This window comes from Ranitomeya variabilis, chromosome 6 (genome assembly GCF_051348905.1).
Source record: "Ranitomeya variabilis isolate aRanVar5 chromosome 6, aRanVar5.hap1, whole genome shotgun sequence".
NCBI classification, from domain to species: domain Eukaryota; kingdom Metazoa; phylum Chordata; class Amphibia; order Anura; family Dendrobatidae; genus Ranitomeya; species Ranitomeya variabilis.
Window position 1 is genome coordinate 415,817,841 of NC_135237.1, and position 12,516 is coordinate 415,830,356.

Below are 12,516 nucleotides of genomic sequence, written 5' to 3' on the forward strand. Positions count from 1 at the left end.
CGGAAAAACTGCCGGATCTGCTGGAAAAGGCTACTTTCACATCAGCGATTTTTACCAAAGTCACTGCCGATAGTGACATACTCACCAAAGGGGGAGGCAGCACTAAAAGTGCCTAGGGCAGCAGAAACTCTAAATACTGCCCTGGGTAGCCACAAACACTTAGTGCAGTTAGCGAAATGAAAAAAAAACTCAGATGCGAAGAGTAACTCATAGGCACTATAAAATTGGGTCATACATGCCCCCCATCCCCAAGTATGTACAGACAGAACACCATCGACAATGCTCAACAGCTGACAGATTTTTTTTTTTTACTTTTAAGTCAGATAATGTGGCCACATTTCAAAATGTAAGTTTCCAGAATATGTTTCAATGATGGTACAAAAAAACAGTTCAAAAACTTAATAAAATATTCCTCCATTTTTAGCATAATTAATTTAATAACACAAACCACAAATGTAAAAACAAATCATGTATTAGCAAAACCAAAGAATGGTCAATACTTCAGACCTCCAGACCACATACAGTATAAAATGACTCTACAGTAATGTTTGACATCTGTATACAGTAAACATTTATTTATGGATCATCAGAATGAGCATTGAATAGAATCATCTAAATATCAAATAGAAAATACTATAATTTATATTGTGTGACCAACAACTAATGGGAAACACAGAGAGCTAATGAAATAGTGAAGTAATCAACTATTGTATGTGAAACCCACATAGGTAAGCAATTCAGCGATGATTGAATTGATATTTATAGAACCTATCAATGGCTTTTACTTAAAGGAAGTCTTTCATCTCCAAAATGCAAATTAAACAAAATAGTTATATATGGAACATAACCAAGATGAAAACCATGTAAGCAGTAAATATTTCATTGCTGTGATTGCTTTTAATTCCATATGCAGATGAGGGGGCTTCAATGCACCGTTGGCCAAGAGCTCAATACACCTTTACGATCTCTGAATTTCCTTAATGAACAGTGCCCTGACTCTAATTGATAGCACCCGCTTGGCCACAGCAAGTGCTGCCTGAACTCTAACCGCTGAGCTGCATGTGCACACTGACAGTGAAAGTCACATAATGTAGGGGTTTGCCCCATTTCATGATTGCCTTCTGACAGTGACCACCCCTCACTACACTGATACACCCAGAAGTGTAGCGAGCTGCTTCAGATGGGACGAGAGGATCAGTTACTTGCGGCTCTTGTCTTCACTGCATCACAGAATAGGTCAATGGGCGTATGAATGTAGTGAGAGGTAGCCGCTGTCACTAAACAATCATGAAATGTGGGCCTGCCCCTACACTGTGCACGCCGCTGACTCCTTCATAATCATTGTGCATAAAGACATACTGATCTTTTGGTCGTACCAAGGGTGCACCAAAGCCCCTTTAATTCCATATGGAACAAGACAAGTTTTAAAGGTAATTACATCAAATATAGACAGTTTATATGAGTGTTATAGAGCTAAATCCCCCTAAATAATTGTTTAATTACCTTAATATGCATTTTGGGGGTATCAGACTCCATTTTTTTAAAAAGGTACTTAGTGATTTGGCAGCTTCTTAATTTTTACTATTTATTGCCAATTTGTGCCATCAGTGAAAAAGTTTCCTATCTAATTATTTCTTCAGATTTCTGTTATAATAACAGAATCACCCTGATGCGCTGGGTGATATTAAAGCCTCAGTCTGTATTTCAGATGCATCCCACAGACCTCTGAAAAGTCTACTGAACCCAACTTGTCAGGCACCATAGGTCCTTATGATGATATAACTTTAGTTCAGTTTAACCACAGGGAATTTGGTTATCAAATCCAGAATAAAAACTGTTCAAATAACACAATACAGTAAAGTAGGAGTGCAAGCTCACACGCTAGTCTAGTAATGAAGAGCTGAGAGACCTCTATCCGGTGTGTGCGATTACCGCTGGTGAAGCACAGCAAAACAGAGCAGTGAAGAGGAAGTTAAGCGACACAACCATAGTTTCCTATTAAGGGCATTTACAGCCAGAAACATGTCAGGTTTTTAACATGGTTGTCTGGATGGATCCAGTGATTTTAAAGATTTTTGCAAAAAGAATTTTTATTACCGGATGGTTGTGGCTCACGACTTTCTTTTCACTCCTCTGCCATACAATACAATAATCTAAATGGCAGTAAGGTCGGTTTCACACACTCATTAAACACAGACCGTTCTCACATGGGAAGACCCGGCCCAACTGTCAGGTCCCCTTACCTGAGCTAACTACTTCATATCTGCCCATGAAACAGGTCGAGAGACCTTGTGGTCAGGCTGTGTCTTCTCATGTAAGGTGATCCATGTTTCACATATGTATGAATCAGACCTTTCACAGAAGGTTGGATTCATACATATGTGAAACATGCAAAATATGTTACCATGCCCTCTACCCACCATGAGCCATTTAGAACACTGGTTGGGTTGCTGGGCCTGGGGTTGCTGGCTATTTCTTCACCCTTTATAGCTACTAAACTATTTTAAAACTTGAAATATTAAAAAAAACTAACTCTATGGAGAAATAATTTGCTTCTTTTCTAACAGCAACTTTAAGATGAAGTTCCCACAAACTCTCATAAATGCTCTTGTGACATATTGACAAAAATACAATCACCTTATAGAAGACATATGGATTACCTTATGGATCCTAACATCTTATCATGACCATTACTGAGCTAAGGCACCTGATAATTAACTGTGTATAGTTTCTTCATTATTTTTTGACATTTTACAGAATACACAATCCTGAAAGTACCACATTTAAATAAAGCCAATCGTATACATGCAGAACATTAAATAATGCATTTATGAGTCCTGAACTACCAAACGCAGGACAATAAAAAAAAATCTTAAAATACGCCAAGGAACATTTCAGTGATAAAAAAAATAAAATAAAAATGGTATAAAAGTCTGAACAGTGTACAAAGATGCATTTTTAAGGAATATTTAGAAAATGTCTGACGGAAACAAGTCAGGGGAAAGGCAAGTAATTTCTTATATAGTGTGCATACCACGAGGTACGGAATATATTATACATTCACTCACAATAAGGACTTATTCCTAGATAGTATATATTAACACTTCAAATTCACTTGCACTGAATGTCTCTTCTGAATGTCTCTTCATTAGTGAATTGGCTATCTGAGGGGGGTGAATGGGTATAGCAATACACCGCTGAATGTGGAGAACATTTCGTCAGAGTTTGAATCTGCCAGTTTGCCTCCTGTCAGGACAATGGCAACTTCATCTTGGGGTTTCAAGTTCAAAATAAGATTGAATGTGCCTATCCCGCTACAAACTGGCCTACTGGCGCTAGGCCTGTGAAACTCCAGGAGTTCTCGTCGATAGCCAGAAGAATCCAGCTGTGCCACACTGACATTGGACACCAAGAGGACAGCTTCCACATAGTGGTTATGCTCTGGCGTAAGGACCGCGGACAGCATATAACGACCTTCAATGGGAGCAGTGAAGATACCTGAAAGAAAGAAGCATGGTGGTAAATTCCAAGTGGTGACCATAAAAGTTTGCGTGGTCATAATAGTTCAAAGCCTATTATTAACTATCTGTAAGTTCAAATGAAATGCAAATGCTTTCTTCTCTATCATATTTACAAGCAACAAATCCCTAGGAGCAGGAAAAAAGAATACCACTAGATAAGAGACAGACCTTCTCTCCGCAGCATGGGGTCTCTAGATTTTGATGGTTTCTGGAACTAATTAGTGGAAATTTGTGACATCCTAAGTTAACTGGATATAACACAACCAGATAACATTTACATTGAAGGCGCTTTACTGTCGATGACTTTTTAAAGTAGCCAGTACACCAATTTCAGCATTCTCATTTGGGTTGCCCAAGGGCACGGTGTGGTTGGCCTTTCCTTAAATATGCCTGTGTTAACCCTTGTGCTATTATGTCACCACTGACTGCCCATTTGTCTTCACTAGCAGAGTGAACCCACCAGCTCAAGCTACACTGCATGCAAAAACTATTTTTTTAACTGCATTTCCATTTATTTGACCCTGAATAAAAGTAATAGACTACATAGATATAAAAAAGAAAACCAATAAAAAAGGAGAGCATATGAACATCATAAAGGGGTCTCCAATTGGAACCCCACACTATGAGTCAGATGGTAGAGACAGTCACATTCAACAGCTATCACTATTGTAAATGCAGACCTCTAAGACATTACATGCAGAGTCCTGGGTGACCTGTTTAGATCTAGGCTTCTGTTTAAGAAAAGTAATGTCCTTTGTATGAAATACATTCAGATACCATATAGATGTGTCCACCTGAGTTGAGCAAGGAGATTCGTGCTGCTCTGGTCTAGCGTCCATTCTGGTCCTCCATGGCAGCAAGCCCAGGTCAGTCTACACTTTTGCATCAGCATCCTCAACTATCCTGGTCTGGGTGCCATGGGGACAGGACTGGATGCTGGTTTCTGGCAGTGCAATTCATTTTGCTTAACTTTAGTTTCAATTTTGGTGAATGACCATAACTTCTGCATGATACCAGCTCAATATTATTTCACTCCATCCCATAAAAATAAGTACTCAGTGGCTCAGTGGTTAACACTGATGCTTTGAAGCACTTTGGTCCTGGGTTCAAATTCCACCAAGGACAACATCTGCAAGGAGTTTGTATGTTCTCCCCGTGTTTGCGTGGGTCTCCCCGGGTTTTCCGTTTCCTGCCACACTCAAAACACATGCTGATAGGGAATTTAGATTGTTAGTCCCAACGGGGACAGTGATAATAATGCCTGTAAAGCACTGTGGAATTAATGGTGCTATATAGGTGAGTAAAATAAATAAATATGTCGAGGCATCTGATCCATTCAGTATAGAATTCCCATGGACCATTGATGAGTATGTGCTTCTTGGCAGGGCCTCCTACTAGGTCCAAAAACAGCTGTAAATCAAAAGATATCGGAGGCACCATAGAGATTCTTGAAAAAATCCAATCTTTATTCCAGAATATTTAAAACAACACAGTAGTGAGAAGACAAAATAGGGCAACGTTTCGACCAAATGGTCTTTCTCAAGCCTAAAATACAGTCACAATTGTTGTGAATATTCTGGAATAAAGATTGGATTTTTACAAGGATCTCTATGGTGTCTTGGATATTTGTAGACATGTCGAGGCATCTGTCAGATTTGTATATTATTTCATGTTTAACATTTTGTGCCATATACCTAGGAATATATTGGGTTTAGAGACAATGTAAAGTGTTCCTGTAATTAAAAATAATTTTGAATATGTTATATGTTCTTGAGATTGTCTGAAATTATTCTTGATATGCTGTAACCCCTTAAACGTTCTTCAGATCCCAACTAAAAGACTGCTCAGAAGCGTGCATCAACCACACGCTTGTCTCAGACTTTCTATTGAGCCCGCACTCTGTGCCTGCACTCATGCAAGAGCTGAGCACTTCTGTTTGCTGAGCTGCGTGCTTCTGGGCAGTCTTTTGGGCAGTCAGTGGAGATCTACAGAGTGCATTAGGGGTTATAGCATATCAAAACTCATTTCATATGAAAGGTACCCTTTAAGGATAGACTAAAATTTTTCTTTTTTTAAAAGAGGAGTCTTTTCCTAATTGTCTCACAAAGTTTTCAATGGTTAACATCAATGTGTAAGTCTTTATTTTATAACATCTTTTGTATGGAAATGATATTGCTCATGGAGGATTCTAAGTCATGATTCATCAAATGTGCGCGTTGAAAGAAAATAGTTTGCAGATGCGTTCTCTGCCAACCAAATCTATTTCATAAGGTCCGTACTTGACTGTGGAAAGAACCATGGGATTATTTTTCCACAGTGAAAAACACGTGGGCTCAAATGGTCTATACATGACCCATATGCAATCAGATAAGGTGGTTTATTCTGCAGCCTTGTGGAGAGGAGATTGAACATTAAAATAGGAAAATCATTAAAATGAAGCGTTATAATTAGTGTTGAGCATTCCGATACCGCAAGTATCGGGTATCGGCCGATATTTGCTGTATCGGAATTCCGATACCGAGATCCGATACTTTTGTGGTATCGGGTATCGGTATCGAAACAACATTAATGTGTAAAATAAAGAATTAAAATAAAAAATATTGCTATACTCACCTCTCCGACGCAGCCTGCACCTTACCGAGGGAACCGGCAGCGTTGTTTGCTTAAAATTCGCGCTTTAACTTCCTTACGCGAAGTCCCGGCTTGTGATTGGTCGCGCGCCGCCCATGTGGCCGGGACGCAACCAATCACAGCAAGCCATGACGTAATTTCAGGTCCTTCAGGATTTTAAAATTACATTCCGGCGTTGTGATTGGTTGCGTCGCGGTCACATGGGCGACGCGACCAATCACAAGCCGTGACGTCACGGGAGGCTGGACACGCGCGCATTTTAAAATGCGCGCGTGTCCAGCCTCCCGTGACGTCACGGCTTGTGATTGGTCGCGTCGCCCATGTGACCGCGACGCAACCAATCACAACGCCGGAACGTAATTTTAAAATCCTGAAGGACCTGAAATTACATCACGGCTTGCTGTGATTGGTTGCGTCCCGGCCACATGGGCGGCGCGCGACCAATCACAAGCCGGGACTTCGCGTAAGGAAGTTAAAGCGCGAATTTTAAGCAAACAACGCTGCCGGTTCCCTCGGTAAGGTGCAGGCTGCGTCGGAGAGGTGAGTATAGCAATATTTTTTATTTTAATTCTTTATTTTACACATTAATATGGTTCCCAGGGCCTGAAGGAGAGTTTCCTCTCCTTCAGACCCTGGGAACCATCAGGAATACCGTCCGATACATGAGTCCCATTGACTTGTATTGGTATCGGGTATCGGTATCGGATTAGATCCGATACTTTGCCGGTATCGGCCGATACTTTCCGATACCGATACTTTCAAGTATCGGACGGTATCGCTCAACACTAGTTATAATTATTTTTATTTCATATAGGATATACACAAAGACAGCAGCAAATCATATCTATATAGGCTTCATCTGAGTACTTCTCATTGAGGAATATTTAAAAATCAGTCAATTGTCTCTTCAAGATGCAACCTGATTGTCTGTAAGACCGGGGCCACATTTGGTTGTGTGAATCACAGCAATTTGCAGGATTTCCACAACCTCAGTGTTGGTAATGACAAGGTCTTGAGTCACCTTACAATCTTCATAAAACAGCACATGGTGGTTTACAGTGACTATGTGCCCACGTGTAGCCCATGCTGGGGGTAATGAGCCATGGCACAGTAAAGTCCAATTTGAAAGGCAATTATTGTCCAAATAGGTGGACTCTGTGAGGAGACTTAGTGGTCCAGTGAATATGTTACGCCCAGGTCAGGCGCATAACAATTAACCATGTAGCCTCATAGCAGAAATTATGATAGGGCCAATACTACACCATAACCACCTTCATTGCTGAGTTATGTCACAGTACAGTGATAATGCACACAGTGATGTCACACTGTAAAGAAAAGCTGAAGTCATGGCGTGTGTTGTACTATCCAAAGTCAGGGAATGTGAGATGCCAACTGCTGAGGGGTCCAGGACTATTATTATTATTATTATTTATATAGCACCATTAATTCCATGGTGCTGTACATAAGATGGGGTTACATCAAAATACAAATATCACTTACAGTAAACAAACTAACAATGACAGACTGATACAAAGGGGAGATGACCCTGCCCTTGCGGGCTTACATTCTACAGGATTATGGGGAAGGAGACAGTAGGTGTGGGGTTGCAGTAGCTCCGATGGTGTTGAGGTGGCCGTGTGGTCATTACAGGCTGTAAGCTTCTTTGAAGAGATGGGTTTTCAGGTTCCGTTTGAAGGATCCAAATGTGGTGGATAACCGGATGTGTTAGGGCACAGAATTCCAAAGGATGGGGGATATTCGGGAGAAGTCTTGGCAGTGATTGGGTGAGGAGCGAATAAGCATGGAGGAGAGAAGGAGGTCTTGGGAGGTCCAGAGATTACAAGAGGGAAGATATTGAGAGATTAGTACAGAAATATACGGAGGAGAAAGGTTATGGATGGCTTTGTAGGTCAGTGTTAGTAGTTTAAACTGGATACTCTGGGAAATTGGAAGCCAGTGAAGGGATTTGCAAAAGGGGAAGCAGGAGTGTAGCGAGGAGAGAGAAAAATTAGTCGGGCAGCAGAGTTAAGGATGGACTGGAGGGGTGCGAGAGTGTTAGAGGGTAGCCCACAAAGGAGGATGTTGCAGTAGTCGAGGCGGGAGATGATGAGGGCATACACTAGCATTTTGGTAGAGTGAGGGTTGAGGAAAGGACGGATTCTGGAAATATTTTTGAGTTGGAGGCGACAGGAGGTGGCGAGAGCTTGGATGTGTGGTCTAAAGGACAGGGCAGAGTCCAGGGTTACTCCGAGGCAGCGGATTACCTGGATGGGGGAAAGTGTGAATTCATTTATTGTGATAGATAGATCAGGTAGGGAAGATGTGCGAGATGAAGGAAGAATAATTAGTTCATTTTGTCCACATTGAGTTTGAGGAAGCGAGAGGAGAAGAAGGAGAAGATGGCTGATAGACACTCTGGGATTCTGGACAGCAGAGAGGTGACATCTGGGCCAGAGAGGCAGATCTGAGTGTCATCGGCATATAGATGGTACTGGAAGCCATAGGGCTTTATGAGTTGTCCAAGGCCAAGGGTATAGATTGAGAAGAAAAGAGGTCCTAGGACAGAGCTTTGAGGGACACCAACAGAGAGGGGGCGAGAAGAAGAGGTAGTATGGGAGTAGGTAATGCTAAATGTGCGGTTGTTAAGGTATGAGGAGATCCAGGATAGGGCGAGGTCTTTGACACCAAAGGAAGAGAGGAGGCAGTGGTCAATGGTGTCGAAGGCAGAGTACAGGTCTAGAAGGAGTAGTATAGAGAAATGTCTGTTAGCTTTGGCTGTAAGTAAGTCGTTCGTAAGTTTGGTCAGGGCAGTCTCAGTGGAATGGTGGGGACGGAAGCCAGATTGTAGGCTGTCAAAGAGAGAGAGAGAGTTAGATGCAAGGTGAGATGAAAGTTCAGCGTGGACATGCTGCTCAAGTAGTTTGGAAGCAAATGGGAGCAAAGATATGGAGCGGTAGCTGGACATAGCGCTTGGGTCAAGGGAAGGCTTTTTGAGGATAGGTGTGATTGTGGCATTTTTGAAAGCACAGGGGAAGGTACCAGAAGTTAGTGATAGATTGAAGAGATGGGTTAGGTATGGGATTAGTGTAGTGTTGAGGTTGGGGAGGAGGTGGGATGGGGTCAAGTGCACAAGTGGTGAGGTGTGATTTGGAGAGAAGATGAGCAAGCTGTCCTTCAGTGATTTTGGAGAGGGAAGTTATGGGGTTAGGGCATTGGTCAGGCATACAAAGGGGTTGTAGTGGTCGGACAACAAAGACTTGCCTTGTTTGGTCTATCTTATTTTTGAAGTGTGTGGCAAAGTCCTCAGCAGAGATCAAGGAACTCGGAGGGGGCAGTGGTGGGCAGAGGAGGGAGTTAAAGGTGTTGAACAACTGTTTGGGGTTGTGGGATAAAGAAGATAGGAGGGATGTGAAAAAGGCCTGTTTAGCAGAGGTGAGAGCTGATTTGAATGCAAGTGTCGCTTGTTTGAGTGCAGTGAAATCACCTTGCGAATGCGTTTTCTTCCAACGCCGTTCTGCAATTCTGGATACTTGCCGAAGATTTTTAGTGATGTTATTGTGCCAGGGTTGTCTATTGATTCGTCACACTCTGCTATGCATGACAGGGGCGACCGAGTTGATGGCTGAAGCAATAGTGGCATTGTAGAAACTAGTGGCAGTGTCTGTGTCATGGAGTGAAGCTATAGAGGACAGTGGCTGAATAGAGTCAGAGAGTGTGCGAGTGTCCAGATGTGCAAGGTTTCTGCGGGGTGTGCGCATGTTGCTGGACATGGATGACAGGTATGGAGGACAGTGATCAGAAAGTGAGCAGATGGTGGTCGGATAGAGGGAGAGGGGAGGTTGTGAAGTTAGATAGGGAGCAGAAACGGGTGAAGACCAGGTCTAATGTATGTCCGTCTGTGTGGGTGGCTGAGGAGGACCACTGGGTAAGTCCAAAAGATGAACTAAGGGACAGGAGTTTGGACCCTGCTGACTGGTGGGTGTCAATGGGGATGTTGAAGTCACCTATGATGACGGTGGGAATGTCAGCAGACAGCAAGTGAAGGAGCCAGGTGGAGAATTGGTCAATAAAGGCAGTGGTTGAGCCCGGAGGTCGGTATATGATGGCCATTTGGAGGTTGGAGGGAGAGTAGATGCAGACAGAGTGAACTTCAAAAGAGGTGAAGATAAGGGAGGGTAGAGGTGGAATTGGGTTAAAGGTACAGTTGGAAGAAAGGAGAAGGCCCACTCCTCCACCATGTCCGTTGCCAGGACGAGGAGTGTGGGTGAAGTGGAGGCCGCCGTAACATAGCGCAGCAGGGGAGGCTGTGTCAGAGGGTGTCACCCATGTTTCGGTGAGGCACATGAAGGAAAGATTACAAGAGGTAAAGAGATTGTGAATCACGTGGAGTTTATTGCAGACAGAGTGATCCAGAGAGAGGGAGCAGGGTTGTGGGCGTCAAAGACACGGATTTGAGATGGGCAAGATTTCAGGTGCTTATGTTGGGCTGGGAGTGATAGAAGGGAGTAATAATGAGAGGTATGAGGTGTGGAGGTCCAGGATTGGGAGATATGTCGCCAGCAGTGAGGAGAAGCAGAGAGAGACAGAGCAGGTGGGAGAAGGAGAGTTGGCGGCTTGTTTTGTGTTTTATTAGGAGGGAACTGAGGTTGAGGAGCAGGTCAGCGGAGGAGGTCAGGTGGGGAGGCAGGAGGGAAGGAGAGATTATGACTTGGTTGGAGGGTGCTGGGGTTCGGGGATAGCGAAAGAGAGTGAGGAATAAAGGAGTCAAAACTGTTACAGCGTATGTCAGCATGATGAGTAAGTGTGGTGGAAAGGGAAAGAAATTTAGTACATTTATTAATAGTGGTTAGTCTTACCTTCTGTTCACCTTTGCTCATTTCTGGCACATTTCTGCTGTCATCTTTGCTGTTATCCTTTTAGAGACATTCTTCTAGAGACAGACCACAGTCCACAGTGGCGTATCCAGGGGAGGGCAGCCGGGGCATGTGCCCCGGGCGCAGCCGACAGGGGGGCGCCAGCGGGGCCGCCTGATGATGCGGCATTGCAGCAGTCCAAGCCAGGCTCCTTGTCGGCGGCATTCTGCCGCCCCCACATTCTGAGATAATCCCGTTTGTTCTCTGAGCCGGCTGTCAAATTGACAGCCGGCTCAGAGAAAGTGCTGCAGCTGCGCGTCGCTAGTACCCAGTTCGGCTTGCCTTGTGAGACGAGTCCCTTCCCTTCTCAGTTTAAGCCAGCGCCTGCACCCCTGACAACCGCTGAGAGGCGCTGACCGCCACTGGCACTTCCGCATCAGGGAAGCGTCAGCAGCGGCTGACGTCACTGAGCATGTGACAGGCTGCTGCTTCGTTCGTTGCGCCAGTGTTCGGTTCGGGTGTAGTGTTGCATTGGACGGTGACGTCGGTGCCGGTGGTAAGTGCTCCAGATCGCGGGCACGGGGACCGGGTAATTGAGCTGAAGTCTGAAGACACCGACCGACCGAACCTTCAGAATCATTTCTGAATGAATAACTTTGAAATGAGCCTGCCTGCATGCATGATAGGGGGAGGGGGAGGGAGCAGCGGCCAGGGGCTACGCAAAATGGGTATGTGTCACTTGTGAGTCTGAGGACTGTGAAGCAAAGCCTTAGCCAGGGGGGCAGCTGGATGAAAGACTGAGGAACATATCATGATATGGGGGATGCAGATGGAGGTAGAAATCAGGACATTAATGGGGCACAAATCAGGACAGTATGGGGGCACAAATCAGGACAGTATTGGGGCACAAATCAGGACATTATGGGGGCACAAATCTGGACATTATGGGGGCACCAATCTGGACATTATGGGGTTTGGGGGGGGGGGGCGCCAAACTGGTCCTTTGCCCCGGGTGCAGGAAAGGCTAGATACACCTCTGACGGTCCAGACAGACCTGTGTCTCTGAATTTATAACAGGCCAAGTGTACATGAAATAGGCCAGGTGTGATCAGGAGGGAGGGGCAGCAGGTAGACTGATCACAGACACACAGAAGCAAAAATACAAACAGGAAATAGTCAGATCCAAATGGACAGAAAAAGCCAACTGTGTATTAGCATCAAAGAATTATGGTGGGAAGATATGCAGGAAGGAAAAGAAAAAGAAAAAAAAATTCTTACTATCACTGATAGTAAGAATAGTTAGATAGAAGATAGATAGATAGATAGATAGATAGATAGATAGATAGATAGATAGATAGATAGTAAGAATCCCCTCAGTATCTATCTATCACTGATCTTTCACTATGCTATTGTCTTAGTTCCCCTGCATTTGGCATCTCACCATAGGTTAAGATGCACAGTGTTCTGCTGCCCCAATCTCCAGAAGATCAGAGCAGAGCATTTTCCCCTCT

At 43.9% G+C, this 12,516-nt stretch overlaps 1 protein-coding gene across 2 annotated transcripts in view; it reads right to left on the reverse strand.

Annotated features, from left to right (window-relative positions):
* Nucleotides 1-454: 454 nt before the first annotated feature.
* Nucleotides 455-12,516, reverse strand: part of EMILIN2 (elastin microfibril interfacer 2) — a 112,708-nt gene continuing 100,646 nt past the window's right edge. For both annotated transcript variants that reach the window (XM_077270308.1, XM_077270309.1), the window contains one exon: nucleotides 455-3,498. In XM_077270308.1, coding sequence (XP_077126423.1) covers nucleotides 3,161-3,498 — 338 coding nt within the window. In that variant the 3' untranslated portion in view covers nucleotides 455-3,160. The remainder of the gene's footprint in view (nucleotides 3,499-12,516) is intronic.